At 31.9% G+C, this 19,578-nt stretch overlaps 1 protein-coding gene across 3 annotated transcripts in view; it reads left to right on the top strand.

Moving 5' to 3' along the window:
• LOC116422301 (ADP-ribosylation factor-like protein 13B) overlaps positions 1 to 19,578 on the top strand; it is a 107,094-nt gene that overhangs the window by 49,069 nt on the left and 38,447 nt on the right. For 2 of the 3 annotated variants that reach the window (XM_031958870.1, XM_031958868.1), the window contains exons 2-5: positions 7,179 to 7,249; positions 7,862 to 7,903; positions 11,708 to 11,960; positions 18,666 to 18,771. In XM_031958870.1, the coding sequence (XP_031814730.1) occupies positions 7,195 to 7,249; positions 7,862 to 7,903; positions 11,708 to 11,960; positions 18,666 to 18,771 (456 nt within the window). In that variant the 5' untranslated portion in view covers positions 7,179 to 7,194. The remainder of the gene's footprint in view (positions 1 to 7,178; positions 7,250 to 7,861; positions 7,904 to 11,707; positions 11,961 to 18,665; positions 18,772 to 19,578) is intronic. The other variant, XM_031958869.1, reaches the window with a different exon arrangement.

Here is a 19,578-nt window from a genome sequence, read left to right as displayed (position 1 = left end):
GACTCCTATGTTTGGGAAGAAACAGACTGTGTATTGGTTTGAATGGACCCCAGCAAAAAGCTGTTGAGATTCAGTGTCTGAATGAGCCCTCAGTAAGGAACAAACTGACCTTGTGCTACTTGTACCCATAAGGAATTATTAAACTTTCGTCATTGTATTTAATTTCCAGCCTCTATAGTTGTTAAGTATAGCTGGTATCTATGGATTTGGCCTCCAAAATAGCCTGAGAAAAATCAGTATTGTCTCCTGAACCCCGTACTGGTTAGGGACAACTCCTCCACACTTTTTGAAAGATTCCTTTAGTAAATCAAAGAGTGGGGAATGTGAGCTTACTCTCTTCCCCTGTCAGGAAGAAGCCCATTTGGCTCTTATCTAGCTCTTATCTTGCCGAACTACTCTGTCTGTATAGAGTGATTTGTAAGGTCAGAACTCTTTTGTCAACCTCCATTGTCTATCCCCCAACTTCTGGGCATTTTTAAACTACCTTCAAAATATTGATTAGCATAAATTTTAGACAGGTCTAGGATCTGATATGCCAAGTATTTCATCTAGCTCCTTCATCCTCCCTCTGAGCTATCAAATTCTTCCCTAGTCCTTAAAAAAAACACCAAGGCTATATTTCCCCTACAAAAAATATGCTCACGATGAAGATTATTGCTAAGCCTTTTCAGGACTATGACGTTTCCCCTCCCCCCTCTTTATTTGTCTCTTTCCCCATCACAGTACTCTTTAATGGTGTCTTTTTCTCTTACTATATAGCTAACTCTGGTTAGTCTGCTAAAATTCTCTGTGGATCTAAACTCCTTTTCTTAATAATGATAATCCTATTGCTCTTCCAACTCTATTTAATATTGGCCCACTTATTTTGTCTATAACCACTCCTCTTAAGTAAATATCTTTTAGCAAAAAGAATGACCTGTGTAGTTTTGCCACATGTTTATTTTTAACTAGGAATTGCTACCTTCCTCACCAACATCATGAATCCTTGGGGATTGTTTGAAGCATTACTGGGAAAAGCTAAGTCATTCACAGTTGAAGATTGTATAATATTGATGTTTTGTGTACAATGTTCTGGTTCTGCTTTCTTCACCTTCCATCAGTTCCTGGAAGTCTTTCCAGGTTTTTCTGAAGGCACCCTGCTTATTTCTTTTAGCACAAAAATACTCCATTACAATCATATAGCACAACTTGTTCAGCTATTCCCCAGCTGATGGGCATTCTTTCAATTTTTACTTCTTTGCCACCATAAGAGGAGCTGCCATAAATATTTTTTGTATTTTTTCCCTATTTTTAAAGAAAATGGGTTCTTTTTCCTATTTTTAAAAAAAATTTCTTTGTGATAGAGACATAGAAATGGTATTGCTGTATCAAACCATATGTACAATTTTAGAGCCCTTTAACCATAGTTCCAAAATTCCTTTCTGGAATGTTTAAATCAGTTCATAACTCTGTCAATAGTTAGACCAGGGTTTCTTAACTTAGAGTCCAGGACTCTAGCAACCAGGGAATAATGACTGTTTCAAGGTATTCATTAACTTCAATGGAGGAAAACTATACTAATCCAGTTTAATTTCTCAGTGACATCATAGTTAGCTTTCTAAGAACTTCTGGTCTTAGTTTTAGATAAATATATATGAATGGATTGGTTATTTGTAGAACCTGTGGAGACTTTGGTTTCTCAATTAAGTACCTGATACTGATTATCTAGATGATTATTTTATTCATTTTATACCATATGATGTTGCTATATAATATAGTGACTACAGAATTTATGTCTAATTTTTTGTATCTCCACCTGGAAAAAGAAAAAAGATGCTTACTAAGTACTGATAATGATATTCTTTTGTATCATACAACCTAGAGAATGAATGTCAAGAAAGTTCAGGTGTACAATATAAACTTTATGAGGCTTTATCACATTAATTGGAAATATTTATAAGTACTTGAGTTCATTTTTAGTTTACATTTAGTTTACATTTTTACATGTTTTTTGATTAACAAGGGTTGTCTTTGATTTAAAAACTTTAGTTTTTGTTAATTGAATGAAAAATTTATATGCACATATTAGCTATGTAGACAACATATCTTAAGTTGTCTATTCTTGTTAGTTTAATATCTTTTGGGTAAATGAAACTCAAAGAATGTGAACTTTCCAAGTATTGAAAGCAAAATCCTGTTTTTGGATAAAAAGCCCCAAATAAGGGCGTAGTAGATGAACAAACTCAGGAAGAGTGAAGCAGTTTAAACTTTAATACACTCCTGCAGGAGGCAAGTGTGAAAACTCAAAATGAGCTTACACACACTGTACACAAAATAGGAGGATATCCTTTTATCCCTTATTTGGGCTGATAGGTTTCTCCCTCAGTTTCCCAAGAGCTACAGAGATGAGATTAATATTTCTTTTCTTTTTTTTCTTAAAGCTTTTTATTTTTAAAACATATGTATGGATAATTTTTAAACATTGAACCTTGTAAAACCTGGCATTTCAAATTTTCTCCCTTTTCATCCCACCTCCCCTAGATGGCAAGTAATCCAATATATGTTAAACATGTTAAAATATATGTTAAATCCAATATATGTATATATATTTATACAGTTATCATTTTGCACGAGAAAAATCAGATCAAAAAGGGGAAAAATAAGAAAAAAAACCCAAATGCAAGCAAATTACAAGAAAAAGTGAAAATGCCATGTTATGATCAACACTCAGTTCCCACAGTCCTCTCTCTGGGTGTTGACAAGATCATTGGAATTGGCCTGAGTTATCTCATTGTTGAGAAGAGCCACGTCCATCAGAATTGATCTTTGTATAATCTTCTTGTTGCTGAGAACAAAAATCTCCTGGTTCTGCTCATTTCACTTAGCATGAGTTCATGTGAGTCCTCAGGGCTCCCTGAAATTGCCCAGCTGATTATTTCTTATAGAATAATAATATTCATTAACATTCATATACCATAACTTATTCAGCCATTCATCAGTTGGAAACTGGAAACTCATAATTCCATAATTCCTTTTGTTTACAACAAAAAGGGCTGCCACAGAAATTTTTATACATGGGTCCCTTTTCCTTCTTTATGATGTCTTGGGATATAAACCCAGTAGAAACACTGCTGAACCAAGAGGTATGCACAGTTTGACAGCACTTTGAGCATAATTCCAAATTGCTCTCCAGAATAGTTGGATAAGTTCACAAGTCCACCAACAATGAATTAGTGTCCCAATTTTCTCACATCCACTCTGACATTATTCATTATCTTTTCCTGTCATTTTAGCTACTCCGAGTGGTGTGTAATGGTATCTCAGAGTTGTCTTAATTTGCATTTCTCTGGTGACAAGATTTCTTCATCTAAAAATTATCTGTTCATATCTTTTGACCATTTATCCATTGGAGAATGGCTTGAATTCTTATGTATTTGAGTCAATTCTCTATATGTTTTAGAGATGAGGCTTTTATCTGAAATACTGACTCAAAATTTTTTTCCCTATTTATTGCTAACTTTTTTTTTTTTTTTTTTTTTTAGGTATTGTTTAGTGTCTCGCTTTTCTTTTCTTTTCTTTTTTTTTTTTTTTTTTATTTAATAGCCTTTAATTTACAGGATATATACATGGGTAACTTTACAGCATTAACAATTGCCAAACCTCTTGTTCCAATTTTTCACCTCTTACCCCCCCCCACCCCCTCCCCTAAATGGCAGGATGACCAGTAGATGTTAAATATATTAAAATATAACTTAGATACACAATAAGTATACATGACCAAAACATTATTTTGCTGTACAAAAAGAATCAGACTCTGAATTATTGTACAATTAGCTTGTGAAGGAAATCAAAGATGCAGGTGTGCATAAATATAGGGACTGGGAATTCAATGTAATGGTTTTTAGTCATCTCCCAGAGTTCTTTTTCTGGGCATAGCTAGTTCAGTTCATTACTGCTCCATTAGAAATGATTTGGTTGATCTCGTTGCTGAGGATGGCCTGATCCATCAGGACTGGTCATCATCTAGTATTGTTGTTGAAGTATATAATGATCTCCTGGTCCTGCTCATTTCACTTTATTGCTAACTTTCTAATCTTGTCGCTGTATTGGTTTTGTTTTGTTTGTTTGTACAAAAACATTCTAAACTTAATATAATCAAATATAATATAATTTGGTGTCCAATAATGATCTCTATTTCTTCTTTGGCCACAAATTCCTTCCTTCTCCATGGATCTGAGAGGTAAATTATATTTTGTTCTTCTAATTTATTTATAATATCACTCTTTATGTCTAAATCATGAACCCATTTCAACCTTGGTATACAGTATTAGATGTGGGTCAATGCCCAGTTTCTGCCATACTAATGTCTCATTTTTCTACAAGTTTTTGTCAAATAGTGAGTTCTTATTCCAAAAGCCTTTGGGTTTATCAAACATTAGGTTACTATAGTCATTGACTGTTTTGTCCTGTGAATCTAATCTATTTCACTGATTGACTATTCTATTTCTTAGAAAACCAGAAACAAATGGTTTTGATGGTTGCTGCTTTACAATATTGTTTTAGGTCTAATACAGCTAGGCCACCTTTATTTGCATTTTTTTCAATAATTCCCTTAAAATTTTTGAACTTTCGTTCTTTCAAATGAAAGAACAAATTCTTATAATTTCTTGTATAAAAGAAATTTTATAATTTATAATTTTATATAATTTTATAATGTGTAAAATTTCTTATATAAAAGAAATTTGTTATTTTTTCTAGATCTGTAAAATAATTTCTTGGAAATTTGGTTGGTATAGCACTGTATATGTAGATTAATTTAGGTAGCATTGTCATTTTTGTAATATTTGCTTGGCCTACTCATGAGTTTTTGCTATTTTTCCAATTGATTAGATCTGACTTTATGTGGAATGTGTTTTTGTAGTTTTGTTCATATAGTTTCTGACTGCCTTGGGAGGTAGACTCATAATTATTTTATATTATCTACAATTATTTTAAAAAGAATTTCTCTTTGCATCTCTTGCTGCTGAACTTTGTTGGTAATTTATTTTGTATCCTGAAACTTTGCAAAAGTTGTGAATAATTTCTAGTAGTTTTTTATTTGATTCTCTAAGTATACCGTCATATCATCTACAAAGAGTGATAATTTTGTTTCCTTATTATCTACTCTGATTCTTTTAATCTCTTTTTCTTCTCTTATATCTAATAAAATATTGAATATGGATATTAATGGATAACCTTGTTTCTCCTCTGATCTTATTGGGAATGGTTCTAGTTTGTCCCCATTACATATGATGCTTGCTGATGGTTTTAAATAGATGCTACTAAGAATTTTAAGGTAAACTCAATTTATTCCCATACTCTAGTGTTTTTTAATAGGAATGGGTGTTGGATTTTGTCAAATGCTTTTTCTGCATCTATTGAGATAATCATATGATTTGGGTTAGTTGTCCAGCCTTGCATTCTAGGTATAAATCTTACTAGGTCATGGTGTATTATCCTGAGGCTGACTTTCTGTAATTTATTTGCTAATATTTTATTTAACATTTTTGCATCAGTATTCATTAGGGAGAGATTACCATTCTTACCCAATATTCTCTACAATATGCACTTATTAATATGCCCTTCCTCCTACATGTGTGTATACACAGTGCACACACTTGTGTGTGTATATAAACATATACATATACATTGTCCACTCCCTTTAATACCATGAGGATGATTTTACTTTATTGGACTTGATTCTCTAAACTTTTTTTTTTCCTTCACTGCTTTTCACTTTTGTATGAGGCAAATATTACTTATAATCTTTTATCATCTTTTTTTTTTGTGAAGTTCTTATTACCTGACTTTATATTCTAAACTGGTTTTGCCCCTGACTGCTATAAGCAAAATCTAATTACTAATACTAACACTAAATAATAAATACTAATTTATTACTAATTTCCAGCCCCTTTTAGTTTACTTTTTGTGTTAGTTGATTTACATTGGTTAAATTTCTGTAAGAAATTGTTATAATTTATTTTGAATTAATGATTAAAAAAAACATTTATTAATCTCTTCTTCCTGACTGCCACTTTTCAAAGTCCTGGGGATACAAATATAAGAAGCAAACAAATTCTACCCTCAAAAAGCTTACATTTAAATAAGAAAAGAACATTTTGAGGAGTGGTGTTTTGGTAAGGGAAGACTCCAAAAAGGTAGCAGTAGTCCTAGACCATTTTCTTTCCAGGAGTGGTTGTGTTTCTTTGACTACTGTTTCCAGAACAGGAATTATAAGGAGGATAAGAGGAATTAGAAGAATAGTGAAGAGAATGAGGAGAGGGGAGTTTTACCTTAAGCAAAATATGACAGTTAATGGGAGTCGTCACAACGGTGGTAATGAGTCTGGTTGAGTTATAGTGAATGCTAATCATGAGAAACCTAGATTTCACAAACATGACAAGAAGATCACTGGGGAGTAGCTTTTCCTTTTAACCATGCCCTATTTTCAGAGTATTAGTAGCTTCTTTAAATAGACCATGTTGGAATGTTCCCCTTACAAGTTAGTGTTCTGGTAGGTGATTCAGGAATGCCAAGTACATTTATTGTAAATATTAAACATTTTGGGACAGTATACTGTTACAGAAAGAACACTAAAATTGGAACCTCGAGAGTTAAGTTTGGATCCTGCCTTCAAAATGGAATAGCTTTGTCCTGGACCCCCTCTTTCCTTTTTGTACTATCTCTTAGGAACCTTATAAGCCTCCATGAATTCAATTATTTTTACACAGATTGCTTTAAGATATAAAAACCAAGAGTCTCTTGAACTCTAATTCCATGGCATCAATGTTATAATGTTATAATTTTCAAACTGGAAGTCCATAGATATCCCAGACTTAAAAGGTACAAAATAAACACAAATGTCTTCTCACTTAGCCTTCTTTTCAATTTATTTCTGTTTAGGGCACCAGCACTCTTTCAATCACTTAGATTCACAATTATGTTTCAAAAAATTATATGTGATTATCATTTGGTTTTGTTGCTACTTTTTATTTGCCATTTTGAATTATTTATTACATTATTTCCCTGTAATTCATCTAGATTATCTGAAAATGAAGACCTTAAAAATGATTTAAATTAAAAATATTAGATTAAATTAGAATATTTAAAAATGTAAATTCATTGTAACCTAAAGTGATTTTTATGTGATTTTTTCAAAGGAAAGTTACTCTTCTTATGTTGGGGCTTGAAAATGCAGGAAAAACAGACACAGCTAGAGTTCTCAAGGGAGGTAAGCTGTGGATATTTTTATAATTGTTAGTTTTATAATCCTTAATTCTGATTAGCTATTTCTTACAGTTTTTCCCCCATACAGTTTAGGCTACCAAATGGTTATTATCTTTTAACATGTTTTGCCCTTTTTTATCTCTGTGGATATTCACAGATATTCCATTTCCCCTACACCTAACAAAATTCTTTCTATTTTATGAAGACTTTTCTGATCTCAGTCACTGCTCCATAGCTAATCTTATTCCCATAAAATTTGACATTACTGATCATTACATATCTTGCATTTTGATTATTTATATATGTCTGATTAAATTTTTAAGTTCTTTTAAGAATGGTGTCATTTTTCATTTCAATATTCTTTGCACTAGAATATTATATTGCACAAGTTATATACCCTTAATTAAATTTTCTTGAATGGTGTTGAAGTGACTCTTTCAGAATCATTGTGTTTAAAAGTTAGTTGTATGGAACTTGCAACAATTATTTTGTTGTTCATATGGAAATAATATAGTGAATGGTGGCTAGAATCACAGGTTAATATTGAGAACCTATTTAACCCATAATATGGCTGAATTAGAGTATGAATACTTAGAACTGCTTCTTTTATTCCCAGAACATAAGGGCCATGCAGTCCAAGAAGAAGTGGGAAGAGAAGGTATAGGAACCTCTATACGTTTCTTAAGTAACCATTAACATATCCTGAGCCTTAGCATTTTTTTGGGGGGGGGGCAAGCTGACTCCTTCCTCTTCCCTTTTCTTGTGGGATGTTCTTATCCAAAGTTATGTCCTTCCTCCAACAGATGGATCTTTTTGATAAGATTGTAGAAGAGAGTGATCTCTAGTGATCTAGTCTAGCATGGTATCTTTCACAGAGGTGCTTAACACCATTTACTGAAGTGCCATAGTAAAGCCTTTAAATATTATACTTGTCTACAGTGTTTGTTTGGAAAAACACTGGCATAAAGAAAACAGCACTGAATTTGGAACTGAAAAATCAGATCTTTAGTCATAGTTTTACCACTAACTCATATAGCTTTGGATAAATCACTTTCCTTATACTGGACCTTCATTCTAATTTGTAAAATGAGGGGATTGGACCAAGTGATCTCTAAGAACTCTTCTAGCTTTAAAAATGTGTGATTTTGTAAAAAAAAAAAAAACAAACAAAAAAAACAAAAAAACACAAATACCTCCCCTTTTCTGATCCCAGGCAACTTTTTATTTTAATGTTTGTCCAATTCCTTTGTATAGTTTTCTTGGGTAATTAAGGTTCTTCTGCTACCCAAGGCATCCCACCTCTAGGTCACTACATTTAGTAATCACATTTCCATTCTTTTATGTAGTTAAGAATTGGAGAGTAAGCAATCTAATTGAATGAATTTGTATGTAATGTTGAAGTAGAATTTGTAGTAAATATATATTTGGTTTGAAGGCTCACTTTTAATCTAGATTTAAACTACTACTTATGTAACCTGCAATTTATTTACCTCTCACCTTCAGTTTTCTCACCTATAAAATGGTGTTTGTTATAAGGAAAATACTTTGTAAACTTTGAAGTAATATATAAAATTAAACTGAAAAAATTTTAAGCCTATCAGAAGTAACTATTTTTAAAAGGCTAGCCTTATTAATATGAAATAAATTACATATTTGTTAAAATGTCTGTATCAGAAGGAGATAGAAAAATTCAGGCACTTTCAGTAAAATTGTTCAGCATGGTTATTCCTTAAAAAAACAAAGCAAAACAAAATAAAAGTAGTATCCCCCAGAAGTTTCCCTTCAGTGAGTCAATCAGTAAATATTTATTAACTGCTTACTATGATGGGCCAGATATTATTCTAAGTGAAAAAAGATACAAAGAAGGACAAAAGACAGTCCCTTTTCTCTCTCGTTTTATGAGCTGAAAAACATAAAAATAATTATGTACAAGCAAGATATATTCAGGATTAGTTGGAAACAGTCAGCAGAGGGAAGGCAAAAATCATTTACAAGGATTAGGAAAGGCCCCTCATAGAGAAATCTTTAGCTCTGACTTGAAAGAAGCCATGGAAACTGGGAGGCAGAGATGAGGCTGATGTAAGCTTTCTTGAACTGATCTTGGTTTTTACATTTTGATTCTTGGTTTTATTTTTGAGCCCATCTATTCTCTAAAAGCTCTCCTTTTTTCTCTCCATGGAGATTTTTTTCCTTAGGGTCAGAGAAAGGTAGTCTGGTATAGTCCATAAACACTCTTCAGAAAGACTTGAATCTAAGTCACGTCCCAGATAATTGTTACCTTTGTGACAAAGGCACATAATTTCTGTTAGCCTCAGTTTTATTTTTTTATAAAGCTTTTTATTTTCAAAACACATGCATGGATAATTTTCAGTATTCCCTTTTGCAAAATCTTGTGTTCCAAATTTTTCCCCTCCCTCCATCCCCTTTCCTAGACGGTAAGCAATCCAATGTATGTTAAACATTCTTCTATGCATGTTGTGAATACACGGGAGCCATTTGACAATGACTGCTAGAGATCCAACCCAGACCTGCAGAATTGATCTCCTCATGTGAGAGGATGATACAAGGAGACTGAGAGGCAGTTGCTGTTCTCTGACCTCTCTGACCTCTCTTACTGAGAGGCTGTTGTGTTGTCTGTCCTCTCTTCTCTTCCCTCTGCCTCCAATTTATCTCATTTCCAGTCTGCAACATCTGGGTCAGCAAAGACTGCCCTGCAACTCCTTCAGATGCTATGATCCATAGCTGTGGAGACTCTTGGAGAATTGACCTGCCTCTTAACATATACATAACTAAAAATTCTTCTATATGTATTTCCATAATTATCATGCTGCATAAGAAAAATCAGATCAAAAAGAAAAAATGAGAAAGAAAACAAAATGAAAGTAAACAACAAAAAAGTGAAAATACTATATTGTGATCCACACTTAATCCCCACAGTCCTCTCTCTCAGTGCAGATGGCTCTCTTTATTACAAGACTATTGGAAGTGGCCTGAAGCACCTCACTGTTAAAAAGAGCCATGTCTCTCAGAATTGTTGTATAATCTTGTTGTTCTCTTTGTTCTACTCACTTCTCTTAGCATCAGTTAATGTAAGTTTCTCCACGCCTCTCTGAAGTCATCCTGCTGATCATTTTTATAGGAAAATAATATTCCATAACAGTCATATACCATAAATTATTATTATTCTCCAACTGATAGGCATCCACTCAGTTTTCAGCTTCTTACAATGACAAAAAGGGCAGCCACAAACATTTTTGCACATATGGGACCCTTTCCTTCCTTTAATAAAACATGTTATTGTACTTCTTCATTGACCAAAAATTCCTTCCTTTTCCACAAATCTAAAAGGTAGACTATTTTTTGTTCTTCTAATTTACTCATAGTATCACTCTTTATGTCTAAATCATGAACCAATGTAGACCTTATCTTGGTGTAGGATGTTAAGTGTAGGTCAATACTTAGTTTCTATAATTTCCAATCCTCTCAGCAATTTTTGTCAAAAAGTGAGTTCTTATTTGAGAAGCTGGGGTCCTCGGGTTTATCAAACACTAGATTACTATAGTCATTGATTATTGTGTCTTGTGAACCTAATCTATTCCATTGATGGGCTACTTTATTTCTTAACCGGTATCAAATGGTTTTGATGACCACTGTTTTATAATATAGTTTTAGGTCTGGTTCCTAAAACTAGAGCCTCAGTTTTATTATCTATACATGAGGATGATGTTCAAAAACACATACCTACTTAGTTGTTTAGTCATTTTAGTCATGTCTGACTTTTGTGACCCTATTTGGGGTTTTATTGGCAAAGATGTTGGAGTCATTTGCCATTTCTTTCTCCACCTCAGTTTACAAATGAGGAAACTGAAATCCATGGAGTTAAGTGATTTACCCAAGGTCACCTCGCTGGAAGGTGTTTGAGGCTGAACTTAAACTCAGCTCTTCCTGACTCTAGATCTTTCACTCTTACTTACTTTGCCACCTTGCCACCCATTTACAATCCTTTATACACAAGTTAAAAAACACTGAATAAATATAAGATATTCTTATTAAGAAGAAAGTAGAGAAGGAAGTATAGTATTTTTAGCTATGAATTGTATGTAAGTCATTGCTTATATTGTCTAACTTGTGTGTCTAACGTTTTATTAGTTTGTAAACTCTTTACCATCCAGCAGGATCTTTATATCATATATATTTTTGTATTTTCCATAGTCTACATTGTCTGCCTAACAAAATCTTTTTTTAAAAAATAAGTCAATTGTCTGCCTAACAAAATCTTTTTTTAAAAAATAAGTCAATCAGTGAATGTTTCTTTAAATGAATATTTCAAATTAATGTAGCTTTGTTTTAGTACAGTGATGTAAGATTTTAATTCTTTAATGATTTGATGTAAAGTTAAATATTCATTAACAAACACATCCTTAAAGAATGCCATGTTTTGTTTTTCTTTCCTTTAAAACAGAAAGTTCAATAGATGTGACTACAACCATCGGTTTTTCCAGAATTAATTTTATACGGGGAAATTTTGATGTTACAATTTTTGACATAGGAGGTGGTGGCAAAGGAATTAGGACACTATGGAAATATTACTATGCTGAATCATATGGCCTGATATTTGTTATCGATTCTAGTGATGTAAATAGACTAGAAGAATCAAAAGAGGCAATAAATGAGATATTAAAACATCCCACAATGTCAGGAAAACCTGTATTGGTGTAAGTAACAAATCTGAATAGATAAATTCAAGATAAGTGATATATTGATTTAAAGAAATTGATTTAAGTTTTAAAATATTGGATAGACCACCATGTTAATTCTATTAATATCATGGTAATGGTATATAGTTTATTTAACTTTTTATGCTAAGAGTTTTAGTGATCTTTCTTTTTAACATAATTTTTTAAAAATATAACACCTTCTCACATTGGTTAGGCATATCTTGTACCTGGTCAAATTGTTTATTCATTCATTCATTTATTTTATTTTCATGATGTTCTACCAAGTAATTGGAGCAGAATAGTGGGGCAGGCATTTGGAATCTGTGATTAGCTTGAGGACAAGAAACAAAGAATACAGTTTATTCTGGAATAGGAATGAGAAGAGGTGCTAACTCATTTTCCCCTTAATGTGGTATTATTCTTTTCTAAAATATGATCATTCTCTCTGGGAGTAGGTTTCTTGGGGAGGTTTCTAGAGGCAGCCTTAGTTTCAGTTCAGAGTAATAATCACCTCAAACACAGCCAACTGATAAAAGTTCAAATCTTTTATTGTTTCTTCCAAAATAGCCCAGTTAGCTTTCTTTGGTTCCGAGAGCTCTCATTGCTAGTCCTTTGCCTTTAGCTCAACTCCAACTCCTGGCTTCTCAATCTCCCAAACTTTGAATTCTAATATTCATTTCAACATTAACTCTCATATGAATTTTTTTCTTTTTTCTTTTTTTTGGCAATTGGGGTTAAGTAACTTGCCCAACACACACCTAGGAAGTAATAAGTGTCTGAGATCAGATTTGAACTCAGGTCCTCCTGACTTCAGGGCTGGTGCTTTATCCACTGCTCCACCTAGCTGCCCCTCATATGAATTTTTTTTTAAATTTTAATCTTATCTTTTTTTTTAATATCACAATTACTCTGGAACATCCATATTTCCTGCCAATTCTTAGAATGACAATTCTTATAAAGTTAAGGAAAAATAATTAACATCTGAAAGTTTATGTGACATTTCATAGCCATCAAATCCTTGCCTTGTTTTTAATTAATATTGTATAAATTATGGGGAAATACATTTAGATTTACACATTGTGCAAAGTAAACCTAACTGCTATGTTTTTTTCATATGCCAATCTTTCACTCCAAAAACAGTTCCAGGAATGCTAGTTGTGCTTTTATTTTCAGGGGACTTCCAAATGTCACAAGTTCTGCATTAAAATTAGTTTATAAGTACTGCAATTTTATCAGTAGAGAATAGTGAAATCACACTGAGCTGACATGGCATTTGTTTTTATGAATAATAGTGTTCAGATAAATGAGTTTATTTTCCCATTCTATGTGTGTGTGTATATTTATATATTACATATGTATATATCTGTGTATATCTATGCCATTTCATTTTTTAGTACTCTATACTCTTTTAAGTTAGTCCTTGAGTATAATCTAAAGTAATTCTTATAGTTTAATAATTAATCTATTATTGTTCTTTTTTTGGAGTGAGAGACTGGGGGTTGCTTTTGTTTAACTCTTATATTGTAAATTTTTGTGCAGCTTAATAAAAAGGATATTATAAATTTTTGAGATAGTAAATTGTCATGGGCCAGAACTTTGAACTTGAAACAAAGGGTTCTTACAAGGTACTAAATCAGTGGAATTGATAGAGACAATAGTTATCTAGTTTAGCATGGTTCAGTATGATTGATTTAATCCTACAAAGAGATGTTATGGACCAGAATTTGAAACAAGGTACTAAATGGAATTGAAGAGACAATAGTTAAATCTTGTTTAGCGTTGTTTAATCCTACAACAAATAATGATTTCCTAGGGATTGGTTTGTACTCAGTGTGAGGCATGTAAGGAGAAGCTCTGAGTGCCAGAGAGGACAAGTGCACTAGAAGTTCTCAGAGACTGAGACAGATTCAATCCATTGTCCACCTTTGTGATGACTGGAGGCTGAAGCACAAACCTTTGGAGTTGTGAGATTCAGAAGCCAGAGAAGGCAGGTGGGAGCTGAAGCTCTCAGAACCAAGGAGAGAGAAAGGCCTTCAGAAAATTAGCCAAGCCTCAAGGGAAAGAGACAATAAAGGATTTGGACTTTAACCCCTGGCTACTAATGTGGTGATTACTGAACTTCGTTTCACGAAGGCTGCCTCCAGAGACCCCTTTCTTTGCATTCTTTAATTAATTCCTGTGAAATTATTGGCCTTCTGTTCTTCCAGATGAATTGTTATTTTTTCTAGCTCTCTAAAGTAATTTTTTGGCACTTTGATTGGTATGGCATTGAAAAAATAAATTACTTGAGGTAGAATTGTCATTTTTACTATATTAGCTTGACATTACTCATGAGTGCTTGATATTCTTGCAGTTGTTTAGATCTAACTTTATTTTTGTGAAATGTGTTTTGTAATTGTGTTCACATGACTCCTGGCTTTGTCTTGACTCCCAAATATTTCATATTATCTACAGTTATTTTAAATGGAATTTCTTTTTCTATCTCTTGTTTCTGGACATTGTTGGTAACATATAGGAATGTTGATGATTTATGTGGGTTTATGTTATATCCTGCAACTTTGCTGAAAATTTTAATTATTTCTAGTAATTCTAGTTAATTCTCTAGGATCATTTGCATCATATCATTTGCAAAGAGCAAATTACCTTACCCACTCTAATACCTTCAACTTTTTTTTCTTCTCTTACTGATACAGATAACATTTGTAGTATAGTATTAAATAGTGATGATAATGGCAACTTTGTTTTACCCCTGATCTTTTTTGGAATGCTTCTAGTTTATCCCTATTACATATGATGCTTGTGGATGGTTTTAGATAGGTGCTAATCACTATTATAAGGAAAACTCCAATTATTCCTATGTTCTCTAATTAAAGGATGGGATGTTGTATTTTGTCAAATGCTTTTTTTTCATGTATTAAGGTAGTCATATGATTTCTGTTAGTTTGATTATTGATATCAATTTCACTGATAGTTTTGCCTTGCCTTCTGTAGTATTAATTGGTCTTAGTATATTATCCTGATTATATAATCTTTTTTTGCTAATTTTTCTTATGCTCTTTACTAATATTTTAATTTTTGTATCAATATTCATCAGGGAAAGTGGTCTATAATTTTCTTTCTCTGTTTTGGTCCTTCTTGGTTTAAATGTCAACAGTGTCAAAGAAGGAATTTGGTAGGACCCTTTCTCCCCCTATTTTTCCAAATAGTTTATAACATATTTGAATTAATTGTTTAAATAGTTGGTAGATTTCAATCATAAATCCATCTGGCCCTGGAGATTTTTTTGTTAGGGAATTCATTAATGGCTTGTTTACTTTCTTTTTCAAAAATAGAACTATTTAAGTAATTTATGTCTTCATCTATTAATCTGGGCAACCTTTATTTTTATTCAATTAGATTATCAGGTTTATGGGCATAAAACTGAGCAAAATAGCTTCTAATCATTGCTTTAATTCCCTCTTCATTGGCAGTAAATTTACCGTTTTCATTTTTGATACAAGTTTGATACTGATCATTTTGATACTTTTAATTTGATTGGTTTACTTCTTTTTTTAATAAAATAAATCAGTAAATTATTTATTTTGTTTGTTTTTTCATAAAGCCAATTTTCTTTATACTTCAATTTCTTTTTCAATTTTCTTAATTTCTCCATTGATTTTCAGAATTTCTAATTTGGTATTTAATTGGGGGGGGTTTCATTTTTTAAGCTTTTTTAATTGCACACCCAGTTCATTGACATTTGCTATCTACATTTTATTCATGTAAATATCTAGATATAGAAAATTTCCCCCAATAAGTTTTTTGACTGCATTGCATAAGTTTTGGTATATTGTCTCATTGTTGTCATTCTTTGGGATGAATTCATTGATTTTTTTCTATGATTTGTTTCACCCACTTATTTTTTAGAATGAGATCATCTACTTTCCAATTAATTTTTGTTCTATTTTTCTTTGGCCTGTTATTACAAGGAATTTTTATGGTGATGCCATGACTTGCAAGTGAATTGGATTTAAGGAAGGGAGGACTGTGCAAGGTCTCTTGCCTCACTTTCCCTTTTAGAGCCATCTGGGTCCAATGGCCAGATATAGATCAGGATGAATGGAGATGGTCCTTGATGAAATAAAAGATTAACCATTTTAAGCTAAGATCTTCAACAGGTTTTGGTTTGACTGAGGCTACACCCATTCAGTGATTAAGGCTGGGTAGCAAGTGAGGCAGGAATTTTCTCTGTTTAGTCTTGATATTACTTAATTATCTATGGTACCCTTTCCCAAGATGTAGTTTTTTTCCTTATCTCTTTTAATTAGATCCAGTTTTGCTTTTGCTTGATCTAAGATCAGAATTGCTACCTCTGCTTTTTTTTTTTTACTTCAACTATAGCATAATAGACTCTGCATCAGCCTTTTGCCTTTACTCTGCATGCATCTTTCTGCTCCACATGTGTTTCTTGTGTTTCATGCACTCTTCTATGCACTTCTGTTTTATGAGAGAGGTCATCCTGTTTACATTCACTTAAGATTACTAATTTTGTCTTTCCTACTATCCTATTTTCCCCGTTAATCCTTTTATGTTTGCTAAAACTTAAAGTGGTGATCCATACAGAGTAGACATTTAATAAATGTTTGTTGAATTAATCATGTTTTGACTATCATTAAATAATTTATTATTTTCTTCAGTTTTCAGATTGAAAATAGGAATATTTTCAATGATATGAAAATGCTTAAATAATTTCTATTTTTGTCCTCTCCAAAGTAGTGTTTATCTTTCAATGAGAAAATTAAGTAGGTAGAAATGTGTTGCTTGATCTTAATGCTTCTATAAAAACATCCCATGAAACACCATCGTAAAAATTATTGGATTTAAATAAACAATCAGGAGGGAAGGTATGTTTCCAAGCATTCACTTAGTTGCAGTCTTATTGACAAAATTATTGGATTTAAATAAACAATCAGGAGGGAAGGTATGTTTCCAAGCATTCACTTAGTTGCAGTCTTATTGAACCATTGACTGTACATTGACTTTTTGTGATTTACTGTGATTCTTCATTGAATATTATTATCAAATAAGATAAATTTCTCATATTGTATAATTTTCTATTTTATTATAATTTCTTAAGTCATGAACATCATATAAATATTTTTCCTACTCACTTTTAAAGATAGAATCTTTTTCTTTTTAAATAAAATTGTATGTTGGCATTCTTTTTTTTTTTTTAAGTTTTGCCTGAAAGCATCATTAACTTTTGTATATGTTTGAAACTGTTCATTTTAGTTTTCTGAACATTTTTTTCCAAAAAAATTATTAAAGTGCATATTAAGAAAAGGAAATTAAATCATTGGAAGCTTAATGTTCAGTTTATGTGATATTAAGCTCAAATATTTGCTCTTTTTGTATAATTAGCAAATACTAACAATAGAATTTGGGGGTGGGGGAGGATGTTGCCATAAACAACTCAAAAAAATGAGCTTAAGCACAGAGATTAAAATATTCTTGACATGATGTACTAATTATATTTTATTTTAAAGGGTGAACACGAATCATTTTTTAAGTGACAGAAAGCTATTATTTATTTAGTTAATTCAGTTATTTAGATAATTTTGTGAGATGCACATCAGAAAGAATGACTCACCTAAGTAAAATCAAACGCTCTTATACTACAAGATATTTTAGTGTACTGAACAGAATGCTAAACTAACAAATAAAAGAAATATATCTCATTTATTCTACTGTTTAAAGAAGATAATAGACATAAATCTTAGTTGGTCACTTAGAAATAGAGATAGTAGAACAATAACATTAAATCAAAATGCCTAACAACATGGGCAGTAAAGTAAATCAGTTCTAAGATTTTGTTAAGAAGTAGCTTTATAGGACTCACATGTGCAAAAATGTTTGTAGCAGTCCTTTTTGTAGTGGTAAGGAACTGGAAATTAAGAGGATGCCCATCAGTTGGAGAATGGCTGAATAAGTTATGGTATATGAATGTTATGGAATATTTTATTGTCCTATAAGAAACGATCATCAGGATGATTTCAGAGAGGACTGGCGAGACTTACATGAATTGATGCTAAGTGAAATGAGCAGAACCAGGAGATCATTATACACAGCAAAAACAAAATTATCTGATGATCAACTGGGATACACTTGGCTCTTTTTAACAATGAGGGTATTCATGGAAATTCTAATGATCTTGTGATGGAGAGAGTCTTCGGCAGTTAGAGAGAGGACTATGAGGACTGAATGTAGATCAGAACATACTATTTTCACCTTTTTATTGTTTGCTTGCTTGTTTTTTTCTTTCTCATTTTCCCCCTTTTGATTTTATTTTTCTTATACAACATGTTAAATGCGGAAATATGTTTAGAAGAATTGCACACTTTTTACTTATATTGGATTATTTGCTCTCTAGGGGAAAGGCAGGGGTAGAGAGAGGGAGAAAAATTTGCAACACAAGGTTTTGCAAGGGTCAGTGTTGGAAAGCATCTTTGGATATATTTTGAAAAATGAAAAGCTATTTTTAAATTGCTGTACAAATGAAGAAAGAATAAAATAAATCTTGAACAGAATTTTCTAAAATACATGGTGAATAAAATTTTAAATATATATGTGTATGTACATATATAAATGTTTTTGAAAGGCTTGCTTTTTGAATAACTTGATTATAAACTTGTTATAAAACCAGCTCTGATTTTTGTTTTCTAGGTTGGCAGATAAACAAGATAAAGAAGGAGCTTTGTCAGAAACATGCCTAGTCAAATGTTTGTCACTAGACACACTGATCAATGAGCAAAAATGTCTCTGTCAGCTGGTAAGTTTCTCAAACCCTCATTCTTTCTTTGCTAATTATAATATGAATAACTGTATTTTAATAAAAAATCATAATATTTTAGGACAAATGTCATATAAAAACACACCTATCTAAGGCACTATAATTTGACAAATCAAGTTTTCTCCTACTCTATATGTCTTAAAAAATACTGTAACCTTTTTCCCAATTAAATTAACTTTTACAAACTATCAGTACTATCTATCTACATATATATATATATATATATATATATATATATAAATTTTGAGTTTTTCAGAGATGTAGAGCCTACATGTAAATACAATATAGAGTATGATATATATATGTATATATACACATTACACTGACTTTCATGTAGTTTAGGAAAAAATATAGTTGCAGAACAGTAACCTATCTATGCTGGTAGAAAAGTTTCATTCCTTCCAGGTCTCTATATCAATGAAATCATATTTCTAGTAAAAAAATTTTGCTTAAAAATAGACTATATATGTAGAAAAGTTTTATAGCTAAATCATGTAAAGAGAATTCAGTTATTAAGCTTGATATTACAAAATGAACATTAAGATTTTAAAACAGTTTTCATAATCAGTATATCAGTTCCACACTTGCCTTGAGAGATCCCAAATATTGCTTATTGATTTGACTGATATATAGTCCAGGCCCAGAGAAGGTGCCAGTGTGTGTGTGTGTGTATGTGTGTGTGTGTACCTGCTAATAAAGCTTAATTCTTTTTAAATTAAAAAATGTAAATAGAAGTTAAACAATATTTTCTCCCCACATTCCAGTTCATTGACACACTCAACTTCA

This window comes from Sarcophilus harrisii, chromosome 3, assembly GCF_902635505.1.
Source record: "Sarcophilus harrisii chromosome 3, mSarHar1.11, whole genome shotgun sequence".
NCBI classification, from domain to species: domain Eukaryota; kingdom Metazoa; phylum Chordata; class Mammalia; order Dasyuromorphia; family Dasyuridae; genus Sarcophilus; species Sarcophilus harrisii.
This window is presented reverse-complemented; position numbering and strand designations above follow the sequence as displayed.